General features: G+C 42.3%; 1 protein-coding gene across 12 annotated transcripts in view; it reads left to right on the top strand.

Annotated features, from left to right (window-relative positions):
- LOC143020645 (3-hydroxy-3-methylglutaryl-coenzyme A reductase-like) overlaps positions 1–23,936 on the top strand; it is a 38,039-nt gene extending 14,103 nt beyond the window's left edge. For 9 of the 12 annotated variants that reach the window (XM_076177150.1, XM_076177147.1, XM_076177153.1 and 6 more), the window contains 3 exons: positions 5,657–5,772; positions 16,437–16,594; positions 20,610–23,936. In XM_076177150.1, coding sequence (XP_076033265.1) covers positions 16,466–16,594; positions 20,610–20,897 — 417 coding nt within the window. In that variant the 5' untranslated portion in view covers positions 5,657–5,772; positions 16,437–16,465 and the 3' untranslated portion in view covers positions 20,898–23,936. Of the gene's footprint in view, positions 1–5,656; positions 5,773–7,803; positions 7,885–16,436; positions 16,595–18,035; positions 18,148–20,609 lie in introns of all 12 variants that reach the window. The other 3 variants (XM_076177151.1, XM_076177157.1, XM_076177159.1) reach the window with 2 other exon arrangements.
- The last annotated feature ends 1,302 nt before the right edge of the window (positions 23,937–25,238 follow it).

A 25,238-nucleotide genomic window follows, 5' to 3' on the forward strand; every position in this document is an offset into this window, starting at 1 on the left:
TTATCTTTGAGCTACGTTGCTTAATATTAATTGTTTTTTTCTAATTTTCGTTAGGAAACATAGCCAAGGCCTATGCATACTGAATAAAGTCCTGTCATCTTTGACCTACTAATACTTTTTGTTGGTTACATTAAAATCATAGTAAGGCAAAATTAGGAATTTTTTTTATTATTTCAAAACACATTCATTTCGTTTACGTACTGTACCGAAAATATTGTTATCGACAACAGACTAGGCATAAACAAAGTTTACTGTTACATTCTATTAATCGCAAAACATAAAAATACAAAATGCTGAACCGAACATATTGTTATCGATAACAGACTAGGCATAAGAAAGTTTTACTGTTACATTTTATTAATTGCAAAACATATAAAAATAAAAAATGCAAGGCAAAATTAAGATTTTATTTTATTTCAAAACACATTTTTTTCGCTTACGTACTGTACCGAACATATCGTTATCGACAACAAACTAGCCTAGGCATAAAAAAAAGTTTTATTGTTACATTTTGTTAATTGCAAAACATATAGAAATACAAAATGCAATGCAAAATTAGGAAACATTTTACTTCAAAGAAAAAAATTGAAAGAATATTTAGCTGGGTGGGATGCTGACGGTTTCGGCAGCCTGCCAAAACTATCGTACTCGCGTCTCGCGGCGTGTGGAGTAATTGTTCTGCGCTGCCAAGCATAACATTGCAGTTCTATTACTCTATTAAATGTTAAATATTATTGCACTATCTCGTGGTTGTAAAGTCGATCAGTCGTAAGTCGCATAGGTCGTAAGTCGACGACTACCTGCATATGAATGATGATGTGATGCATGTGGTGGAATGGACAGGGGGATGGGGGTGAGGTAGTATGTGTGAGCAAAATTTGATGCAGCCCGAAGGGATTCCTCCCCGTCTTCTCCTTTTATGCAAGGGGGGACGGAGAGGGGGGTCGCCGATTTAATGAAGCGGCCTTTCTGTGGATGTGCTGTGTCTTGCGACACTGCTTCTGACCCAGGGCAGTGGACAAGGTGCAGGGATGACCCGTCATCCAGGAAGTGCTAAGTTAAGAGGGAGGATGGAGGGGTGTGGAGTGTATTCAGGGATGGAATGGATGGGAATGATTTTATGCCTTTTCCTTTTTGGCTACCTCCCTTGTAAGGGGGAAAAAGCCTTGGTATATGTATGTAGTTTTGTTATACATTAATCTTCCTTCTCTGTGCTTCTCATTTCTTCTCACATCATTTTGTTCCTTAAGCTCGAACTCTATTAGTAGGTGGTCACTCTTCCTGGCTCAGAAGTGAATATCTAGTCTCTCTGGTTCTTCATTGTGTCCATATCTAGTGTTTTCTTTAACCCATTGTGTCAATGTATAATCAGTGGTCAAATCCAGTAGGACATTGCCTAGAGTTCCTCTCCACCTTTTATTGTCAATTCCTCCCAATTCATTTCCTTTGCATTTTCTTGCAAAATACTGTTAATATTTATTTGGGCATTTAGCAAGGATGCAAACACATCATTTTTTGGGTGTGTGAGTAACTGCATACATACAATAGTAATACTTTTCTCAATTTTAGGGGATGGACTGAAGCCCCTTACCCCCTTGTATAACAAGTGCTTGCACCCATGCTATGTAGGAATGCAAATATTGTAATATTAGGCCCATACCTACCTGTAGATACATGTATTGCTGATTGAATGCTATAAATTTGTTTACTTTGGTTGTAGTGAAGAAATATGAAAATGTGACCCCATACATGATAAGCAGAGTAATTTCAATTTTTTATATACAAGCAGCGGCTTTGCTGCAACTACCTTCGGCAGGTTGCTTGTCCTGTGGCACTTGGTCGCTTTGTTTGCAGGCCATACAATCCACAGATGCGTTTTATTTCTTAGTCGACGGTTTGCCTTCGTCAGATTCTACCTCAGTATTTTTCTGCATGGAACCTACATTTGGGCGACCTATGTTCTTCGTCGCTGTCTTCATCCCTCATCCTCTTCATCATGGTGAAGATCTGATCCAACTTCTCGTGTAGTTCCTTATTTTCCTTCCTTAGTTTGTCCAAAATCTAATCCTTAATATCCTCCAATGAATCTCCAGTGGTTGATGTGTAGACGGTGTCATAGTCTGGCATAATCATCTTGATAGCTTCTTCTACTAGTTTGAATATGTCTTCAGGAATATTGATTACTCCATGCTCAATTAAAAAAATATTCATGAACAACTTATATACTACATTGTGTGGTCGTTTCGTCACTATTTCTCCGTTTTCTTTAGTGGTTCCGGTATAGATAATCAGAGAATCCCTTACGGAAGTGTCTCCCAAACACCGCCATCACTGAGGTAATTTCAGAATCATTTTGAAAGAGTTATGTTCTTGGTTTGAGGTTAGATTGAGCGTTGTGTTCGATAGTTTTCTTTTTCGTTTCATTTTTATGCTTAATCACAGCTTTTACCTTTCTTATAGCATATTTGTTGTGAATAACAGTTCTTTTTGATGTTTTGAAAAGTCTGTCTAAGAAATGCATCTGGAAGTTCCTGTGATCAGACTTTGCACCATGTTTAACGAATTTCTTATATCCTGGGAAGTAATGCCGCGTGAACGCCTCTGAATCCTCCTCTATCATATCGTCTGAACACTCCAATCCATCAAACATGTCATCACTGTATTTGAATTGTTTATCGTTCTCTAGAGTTACCGGTAATTTGAAGGCGATCACCTTCCCTTGGAACTTGCGTATTGACACTTAAACATTAAAGGTCTTGATGTCAGCGTACAACCCAGGGAACATTTTACTGTACTCGTCCCTTAGTCTAGCTGCCAACACCTTATCTTCTTGGAAAATCTTCTTCGTTATACCCTTGATAGCTGTTAGCCACTTCCATAAGTACCTCTGTCTAAGCTTCTTCGATGTTTCGTCTCCTGGAATCATATCGGTAGTCGGTATTGTACAGCCAATCACCTTTACGGAAGTGTCCCCCAAACACCGTCACCGCTGAGGTAATTTCAGAATAATTTTGAAAGAGTTATATTTTTATTTATATATTGAAAAACTATTTATTTATGGTGAAACTACAAATTGAAACATCAAAATAAAAATCTATGGTAAAACTAAAAATACAAAATAAAATACAAAATAAAGAATATTTTAGGGAGTTGTTAAATGTGAAGGAGGATAGGGAAAGGTAGTTGCAGTGGGAAGCGCTAAGAAAATGACCGTGATGAGTGGAGAAAATGGAGGAGAAATAAGGAAAGATGAAGTGAAGGCAGTTGTTGAGATGATGAGAGCAGGTAAGGCACCTGGGTTGGATGGATGTCATGCTGAATGTCTGAAAAAATGAGGTAGAGAGATGGTGGACTGGCTGGTGAGGTTATTTAATATTTGATTAAGAGAGGATAGAGTGCCAGAGGACTGGAGAGTTGCCTGTATAGTTCCACTTTACACGGGAAAAGGGGACAAGTGTGAGTGTAGTAGTTTCAAAGGGATCAGTTTGTTAAGTGTAGTTGGAAAGTCCTATGGGAGGGTCTTGATTGAGAGGATTAGGAGAGGGAGTAATTGGTGAGGAACAGTGTGAGTTTAGGACAGGTAGGGGTTGCGTATATCAGATTTTTGTGGTAAGACAGATATGTGAGAAAGGTAAAGGAAAAGGTAAGGATGTTTTTTGGGCTTTTTTGGATCTGGAAAAGGCTTATGACAGGGTAGACGGGAAGGCACTGTGGGAGGTATTACAGACATATGAAGAAAGCTGTTAAGAGCAGTCAAGAGTTTTTATGAGAGGAGTAGGGTGTGTGTTAGGATTAGAAATGAAGAGAGTGAGTGGTTTGAGGTAAAGGTGGGACTTGGTCAGAGATGTGTTCTGTCACCCTGGCTGTTCAATCTATACATGGATGGGGTGGTGCGAGAGGTAAATGCAAGGGTAGTGGGTCAGGGGTTGAAGATGGTTAAAGAAAATGAAGAAAAGTGGGAGATAAGCCAGTTGTTGTTTGCTGACGACACTGCTTGTAGCAGGATCAGAGGAGGGAGTTAGTAACAGTTTGAGAAGGTGTGTGAAAGAAGGAAGTTGAAGATAAATGTGGGTAAATACAAGGTGATGAAATGTACAATGGGAGAGGATAGCAGCAAATTGGAAGTGAGACTGGTGGCAGTGGATAGCTTTAGATATTTGGGTGCAAATATGGCAGGAAAGGGAGGAATGGAGGTGGAGGTAGAATGTAGATTGAGAGAAGCAAGTAAATGCCTAAGAGGAGATTGTATGAAGGAGTGATTGTGCCAACAGCACTTTATAAGGCAGAAACATAGAATATAAGATAGGAAAAGTATAAATGAGTTTGAGATGAAATGCCTGAGAAGTATGTTAGGGGTTATTAGGCTAGATAAAGTGAGAAATGAGGTGAAACGGGAGTTGGGAGATGGGGTTTATGAGTGTTGGGATGGTTTGGACACATGGAAAGAATGAGTAAAGGAAGATTAGTGAAAGAGGTGTGGAAGGAGTGAACATGAGGGGTCGACCTAGGATGTGATGGATACATACATACATACATATACCAAGGCTTTTTCCCCCTTCCAAGGGAGGTAGCCACAAAAGGAAAGGCATAAAAACACTCCCACCCATTTCATCCCTAAATACACTCCACACCCCTCCCACCCTTCCTCTCATCTGAGCACCTCCTGGATGACGGGTCATCCCTGCACCCTGCCCACCGCCCTGGGTCAGAATGAGATGGATGGATGGGGTAAAAGGGGCATTGGAAAGAGGGGAATGTCTGTTGAGGAAGGATGGAAGAAGACAGATGGCAGGGGTGAGTGGAGAAGAGTTGTATTTACCTAATTGTAGTATACAATTGTGTATGGATGATGCCGTGATGCATGGAAGGGAGGGTGGGGGATGGGTGTGGGTGAGGAAGTATGTGGAAATGATATTTTGATGCAGCCTAAAGGGATTTCTCCCCATCTTCTCTTTGTCTGCATGAGGGGACGAAGACAGGGGTCACTAATTAAATGAAGCGGCCTTGCTGCATTGCTTTTGACCCAGGGAGGGCAGTGGGCGAGCTGCAGGGATGACCCATCATCCAGGAGGAACCAAGAAAAGAGCAAGGGAGGGAGGGGTGGTGAGTGGGAGTGAAGTATGGGGGAATGAAATGGGTGGGAGTGGATTTATGTCTTTGAGTTTGGCCACCTCCCTTGTAAGGGGGGAAAAGCCCTTGACAGTATATGTACAGTATGTATAGTGTGTTATATCATTCTGGCTATAGAAATATGTCTCAATGCAACTTTTGTTGTTCAGAACGGCTGTTGTTGTTCACTATATAATTTGAATTATTTTGTATTTACCTAGTTGTATTTTACGGGAAGGGGAGCTATGCTTGTGGTGTCCCGTCTTCATATCTCATTTTATCTAAACTATTTTTAAATTCATGTATTGTTTTTGCACACACTACTGGTGTAGCTTTTGTGTGCTTTGGCAAAAAATTATGCTATCATTTGTTGCTCAGTGGCTGACATAAGTTAACATCAAGGATAATGTGGATACAGATGAGATTGGGACAGAAGATAATGGGTATTTGTGAGTGGATGTGACCTTAGTTTTAATTCTTCCAGCTAATGGTCATTTGAGATAGATTTGATAGATTTAGCTGATAACATTTGATATATTTATTTCAGTTTGATAATGCAGTTGTCTGTGCAGCTGCAGATGGCATCTCCAGCTGCAAAGGAGTGGCTGCAGAAGAGAAGAGACAGTGTTCAACCCACACTTTGTTAATACAAGCAAATTCAAGGTGAGTGAGAAATATTATGTATAGAAAGACATGTTGAAAAAATAATATATTACCTCTCATGTATATTTACCCACAAGAAATGAGCTATGCTCATGGGGTCCTGTTATGTATGCATTTACCTAACTGTAGTATGTAGGAAAATAGCAATGCTTGTTGGGTCCCATCTACTACTCTCCAATATGACGTACCTATTCTCAAAATCATGTACAGTTGCAAATTAATCTATATCCTTAATTTCAATGATCATATTTAGATTTGAATTCATATTTGTCTGTCAGTCTTATGTGCACAGCCTCCCAAATAGTTCTGCCATATCACTTCTTTCTCCTCAGGTTCCATGTGGGTGGGGGTGGGGAGTAAGTTAGCTCCTTGATAGTTGGTATGGCTTATTATTTCTACTGCAATCCTTGGACCAACAATTCTGTAAGGGTTCTAACAGGGTAGAACATGGAGGAAGGGGGTACTGAGGTAGCCATCAGACAAGATCACAACATAGCAAGTGGAAACTCTGTTGAGAGCCTGTGAAGGTGATCATGTTCCTCTATTTTGTTATGAACAACACAAGGCAACAACAACTGGTAATGTGTTCCACTTGTTCACTGCCTTGTTTAGGAAGGTGAAGATATTTAAAAATTCTTTGACTATTTGATGTGTCTGTGATGACACATATATATACCAAAGGCTTTTCCCCCCTTACAAGTGAGCTTATGATATAAAGGAGTGATTGTGCCAACAGCACTGTAAGGGGCAGAAACATGGAACATAAGAGAGGAGGAGTTTGAATGTGTTTGAGATGAAATGTCTGAGAAGTATGATAGGGGTTACTAGGCTAGATAGTGAGAAATGAGGAGGTTAGGAGGAGAACAGGGGTGGAAAGGGAGCTGGGAGATAGGGTGAATGTAAGAGTATTAGGATGGTTTGGACACATGGAAAGAATGAGTGAAGAAAGATTAGTAAAAGAAGTGTGGAAGGAGTGAATATGAGGGGTTGACCTAGGATGAGATGGATGGATGGGGTGAAAGGGGTATTACAAAAGAGAGGAATGTCTGTGGAGGAAGGATGGGAGAGGACAGAAGATAGGGGTGAATGGAGAGGGGTTGTGTATGGATGATGCTGTGATGCATGAGGGGCAGTGGGTGGGGGTGTGGGGTGAGGAAGTATGTAAGAGAAAAATTTGACACAGCCCAAAGGGATTTCTCCCCGTCTTCTCCTTTTCTGCTTGAGGGGACGGAGAGTGGGGTTGCCGAATTTATGAAGCGGCCTTGCTGTGGATGTGCTGTGTCTTGCAACACTGCTTCTGACCCAGGGCAGTGGACAGGATGCAGGGATGACCTGTCTTCCAGGAGGTGCCAAGATAATAGGGAGGATGGAGGGGAGTGGAATATATAGGAAATAGAATGAGTGGGAGTGGTTTCTATGCCTTTTTCTTTTTGGGTACCCCCCCATACAAGGGGGGAAAAGCCTTTGGTATGGTATATGGTACAAGGGAGGTAGCCAAAAACAAAGGCATAAAATCCACCCCCACCTATTCCATTCGCACATACCCCACTTCCATTCACCCCCCTTCCTCTCTCTTATCTTGGCTGCTCCTGGAAGACAGGTCATCCCTGCAACTCGCCCACTGCCCTGGGTTAGAAGCAGTGTTGCAAGACACAGCACATCCACAGCAAGCCTGCTTCATTAAATTGGCAAAAAAAAAAAAGACCCTCTGACCCCTCCTGCAGGAATGGAGAAGATAGGGAGAAATCCCTTCAGGCTGCATCAATTTATTTTTCACACATACTCCCTCACCCCCCCATCTCCCACCCACTCCCTTTCATGCATCACAGCATCATCCATACACAACCATTCTCCATTCACCCCTATCTTCTGTCCTCTCCCGTCCTTCCTCAACAGACATTCCCCTCTTTCCCAATGCCCTTTTCACCCCATCCACCCATCTCATCCTTGGTCGCCCCTTCATGTTCACTCCTTCCACACCTCTGTTACTAATCTTTCTTCACTCATTCTTTCCATGTGTCCAAACCAAAGGATTACAAAGGAAGAGCATGCCGGCAGGAGACCTTTTGGTCCATAACTAGGTTGGATGTGGAAAACATAGATAATAAACAGGTAGATAAAAGAATAAAATAAGTAAATAATGAAAAATGATGAACAAAAATAAGAATACTTGACAATAAATGAATAACTAGAAATAAACCATTAATAATAACAAATAAAATAAAAATGCCAGTTATTACAGCATATTTCCTAGGTGCTTATCTAAATGAATCTTAAAACTACTTTTTTATAAGGAAAAATAGATTCAATACTCATTCATCAACCATATCTCCCAACTCCCTCATACTACATATTCTCCTTGCTGAATCACAACACAGTTTTAGGCCACTACACTCCACACTCTTCTAATAAATCTCACACAAAGAATATTAGATGGCATCAATTCAGATAGGCCCCATCACGGAACACTTCTTATAACATTAGACATTGGTAAAGCTTTTGATGCTATCCCCCTCCACAAAGTAACAAACAAAATATATAACAAAGACATGCACAATAACACTAAAGGATACATACATACATATACCAAGGCTTTTTCCCCCCTATTAGGGAGGTAGCCAAAAAGGAAAAGGCATAAAATCATTCCCACCCATTCCATCCCCGAAAACACTCCACACCCCTCCACCCTCCACCCCATCTTAGCACCTCCTAGATGACGGGTCATCCCTGCACCCTGTCCACTGCCCTGGACACAGCACACACACTAAAAGATGGCTGGCCATTTATCTGGCAGGCAGAAATACTTATGAGTCATATGATGGCCAATCATTGCACACCAGAAACATTAAGAATGGAGTACCACAGGGCTCAGTTCTATTCCCCACACTCTTTATTCTATACATGCATGATATACTTACACCAGACACCTCAGAAATACAAATCTCTTCCTATGCAGACGACATAACAATCACAATAATACAGCCATGCCTTGATACACTCAACACATGGTTTATTACAAAGAGACTCAAAATAGCCCCAGCCAAATCCACAGCAACACTTTTCACCAACTGGACAAAAGAACACAAATACATTCCTCATCTCTATATGGTGTAACATATTGTCAGGGGGGTACAAATAATGGTTTGTATACTCGGTATTATTGAGAATTCGGGCGAGAGAGAAAGAAACACCAAGGTAACACAACATGTGTTTTTATTGGATATAACACAGAGCACTATCCTATCTCCTCCAGAGATAGGATAGTGCTCTATCCTATCTCCTCCAGAGATAGGATAGTGCTCTGTGTTATATCCAATAAAAACACATGTTGTGTTACCTTGGTGTTTCTTTCTCTCTCGCCCGAATTCTCAATAATACCGAGTATACAAACCATTATTTGTACCCCCCTGACAATATGTTACACCATATAGAGATGAGGAATGTATTTGTGTTCTTTTGTCCAGTTGGTGAAAAGTGTTGCTGTGGATTTGGCTGGGGCTATTTTGAGTCTCTTTGTAATAAACCATGTGTTGAGTGGGGGGGGGGGTCGCCGATTAAATGAAGCGGCCTCGCTGTGGATGTACTGTGTCTTGCGACACTGCTTCTGACCCAGGGCGGTGGGCAGGGTGCAGGGATGACCCGTCATCCAGGAGGTGCTCAGATGAGAGGAAGGGTGGGAGGGGTGTGGAGTGTATTTAGGGATGAAATGGGTGGGAGTGTTTTTTATGCCTTTCCCTTTTTGGCTACCTCCCTTGGAAGGGGGAAAAAGCCTTGGTATATGTATGTATGTATGTACTATCCTATCTACTTCTCAAACACATATATAATAAATATCACCAGCGTGATGTCTACAAGACTACAAGTCTACATGTATACTACACCACTCCTCGCACTGCGGTGCGAGGATCTCCTCGAGCGTAGACTCCTGTTCCGACGAGTCCCCTTGTTGTCCTGGTGGACGGGCGCACGTCTCCTCCTTGTGTCCTGGTCCGACGAGTCCCCTTGTTGTCCTGGTGGACGGGCGCACGTCTCCTCCTGGTCTCCTGCTCCTCGTGGTCTCCTTCTGTCCCGGTGCCCTCCCTCCATGGAACTGGGAGGGGCCCGCCCTCAACGGCAGACGGCCGTAAAGTCTGTCTCCTTCTGTCCTGGTGCCCTCTCTCCGTGGAACTGGGAGGGGAGGGGGGGGAGTCCGCCCTCAACGGCAGACGGCCGTAAGGTGTGTGTGCTATCCCTCTCTGTCCTTCCCTCTTATACATCCGGGAGGGTGAGGGAGAGTGGGTGGTGGCGATCTGCGCATGCGCGTAATGACGGTAGTGACCCCGTAGTGACCAGTTGGCAGCACTGAAGCCAAGCATGACCTCACGATGACGGTCCTTCGGCCGGTCAGGTGCACTGGCTCACCAGCACCAAGCTTCGTCTCGGGCCAAATCACGTGGTCGACGTCCGCGAGAGTATGACAATTGTCGATATAGAAGTTGGTGAAACCATTGCAAATAGTGATCACAACTTAGATTCAAATTGCTAAAGTACTTGTGTACTAGGTATTGGTATAATAGTTGTATTTACCTATTTGTATTTTACGGGATGAGAGCTATGCTTGTTGTGACCCATTTTTTATCTCTCCACATCCAGTTTATTCTTAAAATCTTGTATAGTTTTGGCACTCACTGTTTCCCCATTTAGTTTGTTCCAGACATCAGTCCATGTGGGAAGCTATTCTTTTTCAAATCTCTTCTGTAACTGTCCTTCTTTAGCTTCTTTTCATGTCCTGTTTCTCTTGTCCCATTTTAATAAGTTGTCTAGAATTTCCTCCCTTTCATAATTCTGTAGATAATTAAATCACCTCATTCTCTTCTCTGATCCCGTGTTGATAGATGTAACTTATCCAATCTTTGTTCATATGTCAAAATTAAAAGTGTAGGTGCCATTTTTGTTGCTGCTCTTTTTTTTTTTTTTTTTTTTTTTTTTTTTTCTCTCTTACTTTACTAGGTGCCCATAGTGTTGCAGCATACTCTAATTTAGGTCTTATCAATGTAATTAATATTTTCTCCATTTCTTCATCCATGTAGTCAAAGGCCACTCTCATTGATCTTAATAAGTTTAAAGTTTCTCCAACTAGTTTATTGACATGTTTATCAGGTGTCAAGTCACTCGAGATAATTACTCCTAGGTCCCTTTCTGAGTCGACTTGTTTGACTTCCTTGGTACCAATTTTATATTGACCCGATATTCTATTTTTGCTTTATCCAAATTCCATTGTACTGCATTTCTTAATGTTAAAGTTCACTTCACACTTCTGACTCCATTTCCATATTTTATCCAGGTCTACTTATAGCAATCTGCAGTCTTCTTCTGTGCTTGCTCTCTTAAGTAATTTGGCATCATCAGCAAAGAGGTTCATGTAATACCTCACTCCCTCGTCCATATCATTTATATAAATGGGAAACATTAAAGGAGCCAATACAGAGCCCTGTGGGATGCCACTTATCATATCTTCCCAGTTCGAGTTCTTGTCTCTAAGTACCACTCTCATTTTTCTCCCACTCGAGAAATCTCTCATCCATTCCAGTAGCTTACCTTGTATTCCTCCTATTATTTCAATTTTTCTTATTAGCTTTTTATGTGGTACTTTGTCAAAAGCCTTCTGCAAGTCTAAGAAGGCACAGTCAGCCCAGCCATCTCTTTCTTGTATTATTTCTATTAATCTTGAGTGCATACATTATACCAAGGCTTTTTACCCCTTACCAGGGAGGTAGCCAAAAATGACAAGGCATAAAATCAATCCCACCCATTCCATCCCCAAAAACACTCCACACCCCTCCACCCTCCCTCCCATCTTAGCACCTCCTAGATGACGGGTCATCCCTGCACCCTGTCCACTGCCCTGGGTCAGAAGCAGTGTCGCAAGACACAGCACATCCACAGCAAGGCCGCTTCATTGAATCGGCGACCCCCCCTCTCCGTCCCCCCATATAAAAGAGAGGACGGGGAGAAATCCCTTCAGGCTGCGTCAAAATTTTTGCTCACACACACTACCTCACCCCCTCATGCATCACAACATCTTCCATATACAACCATTCTCCATTCAACCCTGTCTTCTGTCCTCTCCCGTCCTTCCTCAACAGACATTCCCCTCTTCCCCAAAGCCCCCTTCACCCCATCCATCCATCTCATTCTAGGACGTCCCCTCATGTTCACTCCCTCCACATCTGCCTTCCATACCTCCTTTACTAGTCTTTCTTCACTCATTCTTTCCATGTGTCCAAACCATCCTAATACTCTTTCATCAACCCTATCTCCCAACTCCCTTTCCACCCCTGTTCTCCTCCTCACCTCCTGATTTCTCACTCTATCTAGCCTAGTAACCCCCATCATACTTCTCAGACACTTCATTTCAAACACATTCAAACTCCTTCTCTCTTCCTCTCTTATGTTCCATGTTTCTGCCCCATACAGTGCTGTTGGCACAATCACTCCTTCATACAGTCTCCTCTCAGCATCTATTTCCAAATTTCTATTCCTTGTTACACTTTTTAAACCACCAAGGCATTTACTCGCTTCTCTCAATCTACATTCTACCTCCACCTTCACTCCACCTTTTCCTGCCACATTTGCACCCAAATATCTAAAACTATCCACTTCCTCCAGTCGCTCTCCCTTAATGCTCACTTCCAGATTACTGCCACTTTCACCCCTTGTACATCTCATCACCTTACTTTACCCACATTTATCTTTAGCTTTCTTCTATCACATACTCTCCCAAACTCTGCCACCAACTTCCTCAATCCCTCTTCTCATCCTGCCACAAGCGCAGTGTCGTCCGCAAACAACAGCTGGCTCACCTCCCACTTTTCTCCATTTTCTTTAACCATCTCCAATCCCTTTCCCACTACCCTTGCATTCACCTCTCGCACCACCTCATACATGTATAAGTTGAACAGCCAGGGCGACAAAAACAAGCAAGGCTGTCCCCAAAGTCCGTGTGACGGATGAAGAGATTGCTGCCATTGGTCGCATTAACATTTAGTACTTCAAAATTCCTCCAGCATTAGAACCTATCATCTACAATCCACTGGTTCGCACGACAGAAGAGGATCCAACATCAGAGTTAGATATACTGTGGAAGACATTCTTACTTCTCCACTCTCCAAGGCCATCATGGTTTGGTATGATGCAGTTCCTGCATCGAGGTCAACAGCCAGGAAAAGCTTCTGTGACATTCCTTCCAATGATTGACCTTGATCCCAGTCAAGCTTCATGTATCTACTCTACAATGAAGTTTGTGTCTACCCAAGCTCAACTATACGACATTACTCCAGTCCTCACATTCGACCAACCCTTGTACTGGAAAGCTTTAACGATTATAATATAGGTCTCAATCAAATGACAGTGATCTCAAGCGCATAGTCCTCAGGCTTGGGGGATTTCACATGCAGATGAGCTTTCTTGGGAGCATAGGTCACTTAATGGCAGGCTCGGGACTGCAAGAGTTGCTCGAAGTGGTATATGCTGGAAACACAGTGCCCCACATGATGACAGGCAAAGCTGTTTCCAGAGCAGTGCGGGGACATAGGCTGGTAGATGCTGCACTGAACACCATTTTGGTTGCTGATGCCTACAATGTGCCTGTGCCAACCAAAGACACAGTTCTGGAACCACAAGTGGGAACTGCTGATACTGAGACAGATAATGTAGAACCACAAGATATTCCTTCAGATACAGTGACGACTGACATAACTACAGCAAGTGAAGTGTATGACAGAGCAATGTCCTCTTCCCTCTCAGTGGAAGAAGTTTGTTCTGCAAAAGTGTTGCAAAGAATCCAGACTGAACTTGACAACAAAAAGGATATGATGACTATGCCAACAGCAAAACTCTGGTTGCAGTATCTCAACATGGTGGACATCTTGCGGAAATTTATTAAAGCTGAAAGAACAGGGAACTGGAGCTTACTCCTCCAATGTGTGCACGATATGCTTCCCTACCTTGCCGCTTCTGGACACCGACAGTATACAAAGTCTGCATATGTATACCTGCAAATGATGACCAAACTACCAAATACGCATCTGGATGTGTATAAGAAGTTCCAAGAGGGATACCACGTTGTGCAGCGCAGTGATAGATACTGGGCAGGGCTCTCCACAGATCTGATCATCGAACAGGTTTTGATGAGAAGTATAAAGACGCATGGGGGGCCTAACTCGAGGAAAAGGGATGACAGAGACTCAGCGCTTACTGTGGGTCCTATCCATGCCAGCATGCGCAAACATCAACGATGCAATGCAGAAGTTCAGCGGGGTCTCCTACGAAACCAGCGACCAGCACAAAGATATTTCGAAGGCTAGACAGGCCAGAGATGTCAAGGACACCCTCGATCTTATCAGCTATCTGAAGGAAAGAGATCCATTCAAGGAAAATACCTCACTTCACAACATTGCTAATGGCATGGCCGCTCAGGACGGAGTCAATGTTGACCAAGCAAAAGAAATTGGAGACAAGATTCTTGTGAGTATGGCAGGGAAATAATCTGTGGAAGAATTCACCTTCCGAAAAGCCGATGAAGCAATGACACTTGCATCCAGATCAACTGTCAAAGTCAGAGGGGAATCTGTAGTAGTGGATCCACAATTGGTGTTCCAGCGACTGGTAATTGTAGGTGAACGGTGCGAAGACTTGTCAACGTTATTTAAGTTCGAACTCTGTAGCCACCCTCCTGCCTTATTTGACTCGTCATCCCTTCCCTTGCAGGTCAATAAGGCAGTCCTTGCTGATGTTCTGTGGAAGTCTATAGATGAACAACGTGAGCCGAGTGGAGACCAAGTCCAGTATGTCCTTGATGGCGGCACGCTACTCCATCGGATTCCCTGGCCAAGAGGTTCCACATATGATAGTGTGTGTCAGATTTATGTCAGATATGTGACACAGAAATATGGAGCTGCTGTCATTGTTTTTGATGGCTACAGAGATGAACCCACAACTAAAGATGCCACACAACAAAGAAGAACAGGAACCTGCTCTAGTTTGACCGTAAACTTTGGTGGTGATATGATCATCCAATCCAAGAAGAAGGACTTCCTGAACAACAAGACAAACAAACAGCGCTTCATACATTTTCTCAGCGACAAACTAGAAAGGGCTGGGTGCAGCACAGAACACGCAAAGCATGATGCTGATGTCCTCATTGTTCAAACAGCCCTTGCCTTTGCCAGAACAAGAGATACGGTTCTCATTGGTGACGACACAGATTTGTTGGTCCTACTGTTGTATCACGCTGATATGACCGCAAACGAACTGTTTCTGGTATCAAGAGTCAAAGCAAGCCACCAAATCGAGAAGGGTATGGTGCATAAAGCAGTCAAAAGAGTTGCTGGGTCCTCAGATTTGCGACCATCTGCTCTTTGTCCTTGGCTCTGTTCTTGGCTGCGATACCACTAGTCGCCCGTTTGGATTGGGAAAAGGTTTGGCAGTGAAGAAGGTGAAGACTGATTCCCTGTTTCGTGAGCAATCAGAGATGTTCCACAAATCAGAGCAAACACTGGAGGACATAACTGCTGCAGGAGAGAAAGCTCTGGTATCACTGTACGGTGGTACCAGAGAGGAAGGACTGGACAGCTTAAGATACAAGCGGTTCTGTGACGAGATTTCCAAGAGCACATCTTCCGTGGAACCACAAACTCTACCCCCAACATCAGCAGCTGCAAGATTCCATAGCCTCCGTGTCTATTACCAGGTAATGGAGTGGAAAGGAACATGTGTCAACATGAAGCCACAAGATTGGGGATGGCACATTGTGGACAGAAGGTACATGCCTATACAGACAGATCAGCCCGCAGCACCACCGGAGATACTGGATGTCATCGGTTGTAGCTGCAAGAAAAACTGCAAAACAAGGAGGTGCACATGCCAAATATATGGTCTCCATTGCACTGCCGTGTGTAGAGAATGTCGTGGTACAAGTTGTTCTAACTCACAGGTGCCAGATTGATCAGATAATGTAGACGACGACGCTTAAGCCGGATACTGCAAAGTGGCACAACTGGAATTGACACTCTTGAAATTAATGTTGATGATCTGTTGTTGAAACATAGGCTTACTGTTGTTCATGAGTATGATAATAAACTTATCTCTGGCTACAATCGTGTTTTCCTACATTTCAGTAGGCCCTAGGTTAAAAAATGCACCGAAAATATAAAATGTTGAGCAAATACATTTTAAAAATAGACATTCTTTCCAGCATATTGGATTTTTGGCTATAAATTCTTTATCCAATAAAAATGTAACCTATTCCACGTGAATTCTTGTGTTCAAAAACCCCATTTTAGCACTTTAAATGACTCAATTATTACATCTAAATGCGGAGATATGGCAAATTATCGAAAATTGGCGGCCATATTGGATTTACGCAAATTAGACATATTTCCTCAACGTGGATTTCTTGGGACTTTTAGTTCTAGACACCTCATGGGCATGCCCTGTGGTGAAAACAATTCTGTTGCAATTTGTTCCAAGTTGGGCCCTAAAATGTGCTATATTGCCTGGACTACATCATTATTATTATTATCATTATTATTATTATTATTATTATTATTATTATTATTACTATTACTATAATTATTGTTGTTGTTGTTATCAACATCATTATTTGTTTTATTTATCTTTTGCAGCCCAAAACTGGGGCGTCGTTCAGTTGGGGATGTGGCGTCATGGGCGACTGTGCACCACGCACCCCTGCGAAGTCATCTTTTCTGTCATCACCTTGACTGTCACGATACTCTCTGTCTCTGACGGTTACAAAGACAAGAAGCCGCCAGCCACATCTCAGGTAAGCGAGCACTTAATGTATTATCACACTGGGATTCACTAACGCAGACCGTTGAAAGTTCGTCTGAGTAAAAACGACTTCGGTTGCAATATATATATATATATTTGAAACCTCCAAATATCAAATTAACTTCGTTATAAATGGCAAAACTGAATGATGTAATTAAGATTGTAAAGCTATACGCATGTTAGACATGTTGATGAAATGATTTCTGTAATTAGCGAAGTCTTGTTCTAGTTTTATGTTTGTTTTATGCCTTTCCCTTTTTGGCTATCTCCCTTGGAAGGGGGAAAAAGCCTTGGTATATGTATGTTGTTCTAGTTACTCAAATGGAGGTAGAATCATCCCGAATGTCGCAGGAGAAATAGCCCAGTGGTGTGATAACCTCTGAAGGAGAAGGCAGGAAGTTTCTGCAGTCCATAACTCTCGCCTTCATTCTTTACAGAATTCATAAACAGCTCAGATAATAGAAACAAGCAAGTATTAGCTAAATAAAAATTCCGCCAAAATCTGATGCAAATGCGATCTCGCTATGACTTTCATTATTGATTATCGTTTTCCTTTTCAAAGATTTTCATCAATACTTTCTAAATACTTTAATGTTTTCTTTAATTATTTCTTTCATTGACGATGTAGGGATTGTATTGAAGAATAACACAGTATATTAAAGACCTCAAAAGGAGTTTGATATTTTATTGCACAATACGACAACAATGAGTAGTGTGAACGTAACATTTCGCAATATCTTGTCGAAATGTCTCGCAAGAAGGGTGACCGAGTGATGATATCTGAAACACTTCGCTCAACTGACGACATTGTGCAATAAAATGGAACCATGAAGGGGTAGACAAATATTAGCACAATAAAACCATGTCGATATATTATATTGAGTCAATCATGTAGGTATGCTTTAGCATGCTGTCCTGACTTACCAGTTGTGTCGTCGATGTTGTGCCCAGTAACAAATAACTAAATTGTACAATATTTCATTTGTTTATTTTCTGTGCAACACTAAATTAGTTTTTTTTTTCTTTGTTTTTTTTAATACAAGCCTTACTCATTGGTTTGCATCATGTCAACGGCAATAATTATTGTCGAGTGGTAGGCACTTGGAACCGGAAATGAGATCACAAGAACATGCATCATTCTTATATTTTATTTGTTTGCTGAAATGATTTATGTTGATTCATTATTATTATTATTATTATTTGGGAACTGCATGCACGGGATATTGACAAAATATCGACAATTAAGAAATGGACTTTTATCAAATTTTCTTTAACTTTTTTTTTTTTTTTTTTTTACAGCCCATTTGAATCTCAAGTTAACGCGTAACCACTGACAAAAATAAATAAGATGAATTATAATTGCCATGGGATTTGTCTTTATAACCTAAATCACGTGGAGTAGCATTGCATCAAAATGTATTTCTTTATCACAGGAATATCAAGGGGTCGACGTCGTCCTTAAGACAGTAGTCCGTTGCGGAGCTCTACTCTGCACTTACCATCAATTCCGTACCCTTCACAGAATCGGTTCAAAGTATATATTAGGTAAGTATAGAAAACAATAACACTATTACTTGAAAGGTTTTCCTCCAACATCTAGAACTTTTTCTACGGTAAAATAACTTTGGTAAACTATTTTGTTTTCTCAAACATTGACAGAATGGCATTTGACTGATTTTTTCTGGAATCTGCCTAAGGTTAGGATTTGTCGTATGGATATGAAGTTAATTTTTCAAATCTTTAATCATCGAGTGATCTTGATTAAATAAAATTAAATTTAGTTCTTCACCACGTAAGATACATATTTAAAGAGAATAAGAGATATTGTGTAAATAGTATTACTGTCGTTTGAAAACGTTCGTTTAAAGTCGTGTCTACAAAGTCAAAGATTCTCTATCAATATCCTTTGATTTAAACTTAGTACATTTCCCACAGATAAAATACATCGTGAATTGCAACTTTATAAAGGAAAATTGGGAAAACAATTTGATGCCAACGATTCCGTAAAGAAGGGTAACATAGTAATGTTTTCTCGAAATATCGAGAACAGTTTGGGCTTTGGGAAATGTAGAGTTTGCAGGTCTGATCCAAACTTTCAATCCTGCATTCAACATATTCATTTGATATTCATGGTTTTGTATATTTCATGGTAAGTGATTGTATTTAACAGGAAAAAGATACATACATATACCAAAGGCTTTCTCCCCCTTACACAGGGGGTAGCCAAAAAGAAAAAGGCATAGAAACCACTCCCACCCATTCCATCCCCTATATATTCCACTCCCCTCCACCCTCCTCTCCCCCTCATATCTTGGCACCTCCTGGATGATGGGTTGTCCACTGCCCTCCCTGGGTCAGAAGCAGTGTCGCAAGACACAACACATCCAGAGCAAGGCTTGGTAAACGTTAAAAATCATAACAGCATAACTGAAAGCAAGTTTATGAGGAATGATGGAAAGGGTCGTGACGTAATTATGCTGCTGCACTCCAAGTAAGTCACCTCTGGCTGTTACAGGGCCCTGCTGCTGCTGCTGCTGCTGCAGTGGAAGCATAGCTTCTTGCTGCATCCCCAATTAATACTTTACAATAGAAACTTGATGTGAAACACATTTATTTGAAAAACAACATACACATGTATAATACCAAGGGCTATTTCCCCCTTATGAGGGATGTATCCAAAGTCAAAGTCATAAATCCACTCCCGGCCATTTCATCCCCACATACTCCACCCATACACTCACCACCCCTCCCTCCATCCCTCCCTCCCTCTCTCTTTTCTTGGCTCCTGGATGACGGGTCATCCCTGCATCTCACCCACTACCCTGGGTCGGAAGCAGTGCAGCAAGACACAGCACATCCACAACAAAGCCACTTCATTTATTTGTTGACCCTCCCTCCCTCCCTCCCTCCCTCCCTCCCTCTCCATCCCGTCATGCAGAAAAAGAGAAGACATGGAGAAATCCCTTCGGGCTGCATCAAAATGTCATTCACACGTATGTACTCCCAATCCCCCACCCACTCCCTTTCATTCATCACAGCATCATCCATACACAACCATTCTCCACTCACCCCTATCTTCTGTCTTCTCCCTTCCTTCCTTCCTCAACAGACATTCCCCTCTTCCCCAAAGCCCCTTTCACCCCATCCATCCATCTCATCCTAGGTCGCCCCCTTATGTTCACTCCATCCACCTCTACCTTCCACACTTCTTTTACTAATCTTTCTTCACTCGTTCTTTCCTTGTGTCCAAACCATCTCGATGATACTCTTTCCTCAACCCTTTCATCTCCCAACTCCTTCTCCACCTTGCTCTCCTCCTCACCTCCTTGTTTCTCACTCTATCCAGCCTAGTAACCCCTACCATACTCCTCAGGCATTTCATCTCAAACACATTTAAAGTCCTCTCTTATGTTCCATCTTTCTGCCCCTTACAGTACTGTCGGCACAATCACTTTTTCACACTACAATCTCCTCTTGGCATCCAATGCCAGATGTCTATTTCTTGTTACACTTTTTAATCCCCCAAAGCATTTCCTTGCTTCCCTTAATCTACACTCCACCTCCACTCCTCCCTTTCCTACCATATTCCCCCCCCAAGTGTCTAAAGCTATCCACCCCCTCCAGCCTCTCTTCCTTAATACTTGGAAAAACAAAGTAATGCAATTAAAAAAAAAAAAGGGGGGGGGGGCAAAAATTTCTTGATGGGCCGCATAAGAACCTTTGACACGCAGGCATGCATGCATGCATGGGACCCACAAGACATAGTTTGCCCTCCCTCCCTCCCCTGCAGCATGGCAAGGAACAAGGATAAGGTGCTGAGATGGGAGGGGCAGGGCATTAAATGGGTTTTGATGTAATTATATTAATGGATTTTAGTCTTGACTCAGCTACTTCTTTATAATGGATAAAGGACTTTTGTTATTTGTATATAATCGCATAACTTCCCTTTGACAAAAGCAGATTTATTCTCTTTGATACTCCAAAATGATCCTCTTTTTTTATTTCAGGTGCAAATCAGGAGTCCTGGAGAAAATGCTGTACAATTTGCCAAGATAGTTGTTGCTACACTTTTGGCCGGAGAACTGTCTCTGATGGCAGCGCTGGTGGCAGGGCACCTCGTCAAGAGTGATCTCATTCACAACCGTGCTGCCAAAGCCGCCGTCTCGGCTCCTGCTCCCGCTCCTCCTTGTGCCACAGTCATCACGCACCTCCCGACCACCCCCGCCACGCTACCCACGCCAACCACCACAGTCACATCAGCATCGCCTACGACGACCACGTCTACACTTACCTAGAAGGTGACCATCATGTCCAGCACAGACACACCATCCACCACAGGCACGCTTCCTCTCATTGCCCATCACAGTGACAGACCACCCTACATCGGGTACCACCGCAAGTCCGCTTCCCGCTACCCCGTCCCCACCCCCTGCAGCAGCAGCAGCAGCAACACCGACTCTCCTATCTGTGGTATTGGCCGCAGCTGTGTCCCCAGAAACGACCACCACATCCTGCACGGATACAAACATTCCTCTGGACACAAGTTCTCCCACGAGTGTTGTCACGCCCCCGGAGGACGCGTCGCCGGGAACTGGAACTCCCGTCGCAGTGTCTTCTTGCAAGAGAGAAGGGGGGGTCCTGGCAGGTCAACCAAAGAGAACCTTCAGAACCTGAAAGCAGGCAGGCTTCAGTGTCATTCGCCCAGCACCGTATCCTCCTCCTCCTACCCTTCTGCGGCAACCGCGGTCACTCCCGACGTTTGCGCAACCAACCTCTGCACGTGAACCAAAGTAAGCCCAGGAGCAGCAGCAGCAGCAGCAGCATTAGATTGCTGTCGTGACTGTAGAGTCGTCAGCACAATAATCCTGTGACATCCATCTCTCAGCACATGCTAACAACATGTGCATTCCTTAATCTTGGAACTTTTAACTGAACATTGGATTGCTTGGTAAATTCGTGTTTGGATCAGTGTGTATGACACAAATTTATACCCCTGTAAATTGAGTTACGGTCACAAATGTCTGACTGTATATTACAAGAGTTTATGTATATATTGGCACTGTGTATGTGTATATATATGATCAGTAAGTTGGATAAGTTGATTATCCAGTGCAGCAGATAAGAGTAATGTACAGGAATTGCGTGAGAATATGTGTGAGATGTGCTGTTTTGCTGTAGGCGTAGCTAATGTGTCGTGAGGATTTGATGTCTTCCCAGTAAATGCAAAGCAGACAAGAGTAGGACATAGAACAAGTAACGAGTCATATGAAAATGGGATTTAATGAACCAGACCCTTGGTCCAACTCACCAGTGGCGGCAGGGTTTGAACCTCCGTCACGCCGACCTCTGCTGCAAGTAGTGACTTTGTAACCCACTCGTTCAGATGAGGATCCATCTGACATCAGACTCATCCTCTCCTAACAAGAGGACGATTTAGAATCTGAATTGATTAAAAAAAAAATGACTTGAAAAAGTGAAGCGAGTCGGCACACGTACGAAAAAGGATGCCGCCACAGGTGATTAAATTCAAGCTGACAACAACAGACAAGGATCACTTTCATTTTTTGTTCCTTCAGTTTTTACTGGACTTGCGGCAGATTACAGCATGTGTACGTTGAGCAATCGTGCCTCGTATGCTCAAAGTACCTTCCAGGTCCTTGCACAGTTTGCCGAAAACATGCTCCTCGACAATAAGATAAGGCAGCTGAATCCACTTTACCAAATAAAGTGGAAACCACTTGTTCTGTTATCAGTGTGGGAAAGCCATGTTGAAATAATTAACCCCTGTCTTGCACTACGGTGTTTAGAAGATATTTGTTCCAGATTCTTCCTTCTTCATCTCTTTCTTCTTAAAGGTTGGCCTTCGGCAGACATGAAAATGGGTTTGACGGGTCGTCGTGGGCCAGCCAGCTTTGAACCAGCTCAGCACCTTGGCGTCATAGATTCTGTGCAAAATAAGTTAGCGAAAGGTTTAAACGTAATGTGGTCTAGCAGTGCTACTCGTCATGGAGCACATCATTAGAAAACTAGATTGACGACTAACGGCAGCACTCGTGAATTCGAACCGTTTTCCCGTTGAAAAGGCAGAAGGTGCTGTGCTTGTTACGCAGAAAACTAGTTTTGGTCACGACTTACGATGCACAGCATGCATAGGTGCTGGTCCGCCGAAAGTAAATCATTCAAGCGACTTCACACTGTGTCTGTCTTGGTACCGATCGTGCTCAGGACTTTAGCTCGTCGTGTTTTCATGGAGATTGTATAAAATGTAGTGCATTAATTCCAGCACGGGTCACAAGTTTGTTCATCGTCAATTTGATTTTGATTTGGTTTAACGTCGTCACAAAACCCTCGCATCAGGAGGCTAGGGCTTGGTAGTGTAGAAATTAATGAACCATGTACTTGGTGTGCTGTGATGCATGGGGAGGTGGGGGGGATGGGGGGTGAGGGAGTATGTGTGAGAAATAAATTGACACAGCCCAAAGGGATTTCTCCCCGTCTTCTCCTTTTCTGCATGAGGGGGACGGGAAGGGGGGGGGGGGTTGCCAATTTAATGAAGCGCTCTTGCTCTGTCTTGCGACACTGCCTCTGACCCATGGCAGTGGACAGGTTGCAGGGATGACCCGTCATCATGCAGGAGGTGCCAAGATGTGAGAGAGGGAGGGCAGAGGGTGGAGTGTGTAGGGGATGGAATGGGTGGGAGTGGTTTCTATGCCTTTTTCTTTTTGGTTACCTCCCATGTTAGGGGAAAAAAAGCCTTTGGGATATGTATGTACGTGCTTGATCCTACTCGCTGGTGGCAGGGCTCGAAGCACCGTCCCGTCCCGGCGATTGGTGCTTCGTGTAGCAAAACCCTAATTAACCCGCTCAGCCAGCCAGCCAGCCAGCCAGCGTCCTACTTATTGTATGTATGGTATTTCAAACCACTTGAGGAGGAGAGGGGTGATTCGCCTTTGTATCTGAAAGTTCAGTACATCTGAAAGTATTTCTTGGAAGATGCTTGCTGGCCAAGTGTATTAGAGCATCGCAAATAATCAATGACGTTGCTATATGAAGGATATCTTTCTACAATGTTTTTTTTTTTTCCGTTCAGAAGAGTCACGATATTTCTTTCTTTGTGGTTGAGATGAAGTACCAGCCAAGTATTGATTGACTTTGACTTCATTATAGTTTTGTTCTTTCTTCAGGCAGTCGAAAAAATTCCAAATATTAGGGTGGTGTCCAGCAACCTGTGTCTCAAATGTCCTGTGCCATAGTTTTAAAAAGTACTAATTTGTCATTTTCAATAGTTCTGTCATCAAAGAATATGAACTATTCTTAATAAATACAAAAAGAAATTCTACCTTGTTTTTGTAGTATCCCAAATAAAGGCTATGGCAGTAACTATTTCATTATCAAAGGTAAAGTGTGCTAAATCAAGGAACAAAACTATAATGAAGTCAAAGTCGATCAATACTTGGCCGGTACTTCATCTCGACTACAAAGAAAGAAATATCCTGGCTTCTGAACGGATAAAAAACACTTTAGAAAGATATCCTTCATATATAGCAACGCCGTTGATTATTTGCGGGCAATAGCCCATAACCTAGCTTTCTAATTTTAAGTAAACCAATTTAGAGTTCTAAGTTTAGTTTAAACTAATTTGTCATTTTCAATAGTTCTGCCGTCATTTTTTTTTAACTATCCTTGATATATACTACGAAAAGATATTCTTCATCCTAAATAAAGGGTATGAAAGTAATGATTTCATTATCAAAGGTAAAAATATGCTAAATCAAGGATGAAAACACAACCTAGTTATATATTTTAAATTAGAATATTTTTTATTTTTCGATGAATTGTTGTCGGTGAATTCGCCGGATGCCAAAATATATATTATTATTTTTGTTATTTTACATTTCTTATCGTTAAGAGAATTTTCGTTACAAATAGTTTGATATTTTAATAATTGTCGTCAAACATGCGTGGCAACTAGGTGCAGACTTGCAAATTCAATATGGCCGACTGGCTGACCTCCAGGAGGGTTAACAATCACACTGGGCTATTTTTCCTTCGACATCCTCCTACTTCCAACCTCCATTTGAATATAACTAGAATAACTATGACCGCTTATTACAGAAACCTAGACATCCCTAAGAACAATTGAACAGTATGTCTAACATCCGTATCTAGGTTTACACAATCTCTTCGTTTATCCTTCATCTTTGCTAGATGTAACGGAAATATTATTTAAATTTTGTAACCGAAGTCGTTTTTGACTCGAACGAACTCTCAACGGTCGTCGGCGCCCAGTGGGATAAGAACATAAGAACAAAGGAGACTGCAAGAGACCATGTGGCCTCCACTAGGCAGTTCCATGTCCATTACCACCTGTCATCCCCATGCATAAAGTTGTCTAACCGTTTCTTAAAACAACTTAATCTAAATTTGTCCAGTTTAAATCCATTACTGCGAGTCCTGACCTGTTGTCTTGATATGATGACCTTGCCTGTGTCGAATCCATGACAGTCCCATAAGGTCATAATCCCATTGGTAAAAATCCCACGCCAATTAACCTAGGCCTATATTCATGAATGAATTTATCAAATGAAATTATACTTTAACATATAGTGTTTATTAATACTATCAACATCCTGGAA

The sequence above is a fragment of the Oratosquilla oratoria genome, chromosome 40 (assembly GCF_046742065.1).
Source record: "Oratosquilla oratoria isolate Oo_2021 chromosome 40, ASM4674206v1, whole genome shotgun sequence".
NCBI classification, from domain to species: Eukaryota; Metazoa; Arthropoda; class Malacostraca; order Stomatopoda; family Squillidae; genus Oratosquilla; species Oratosquilla oratoria.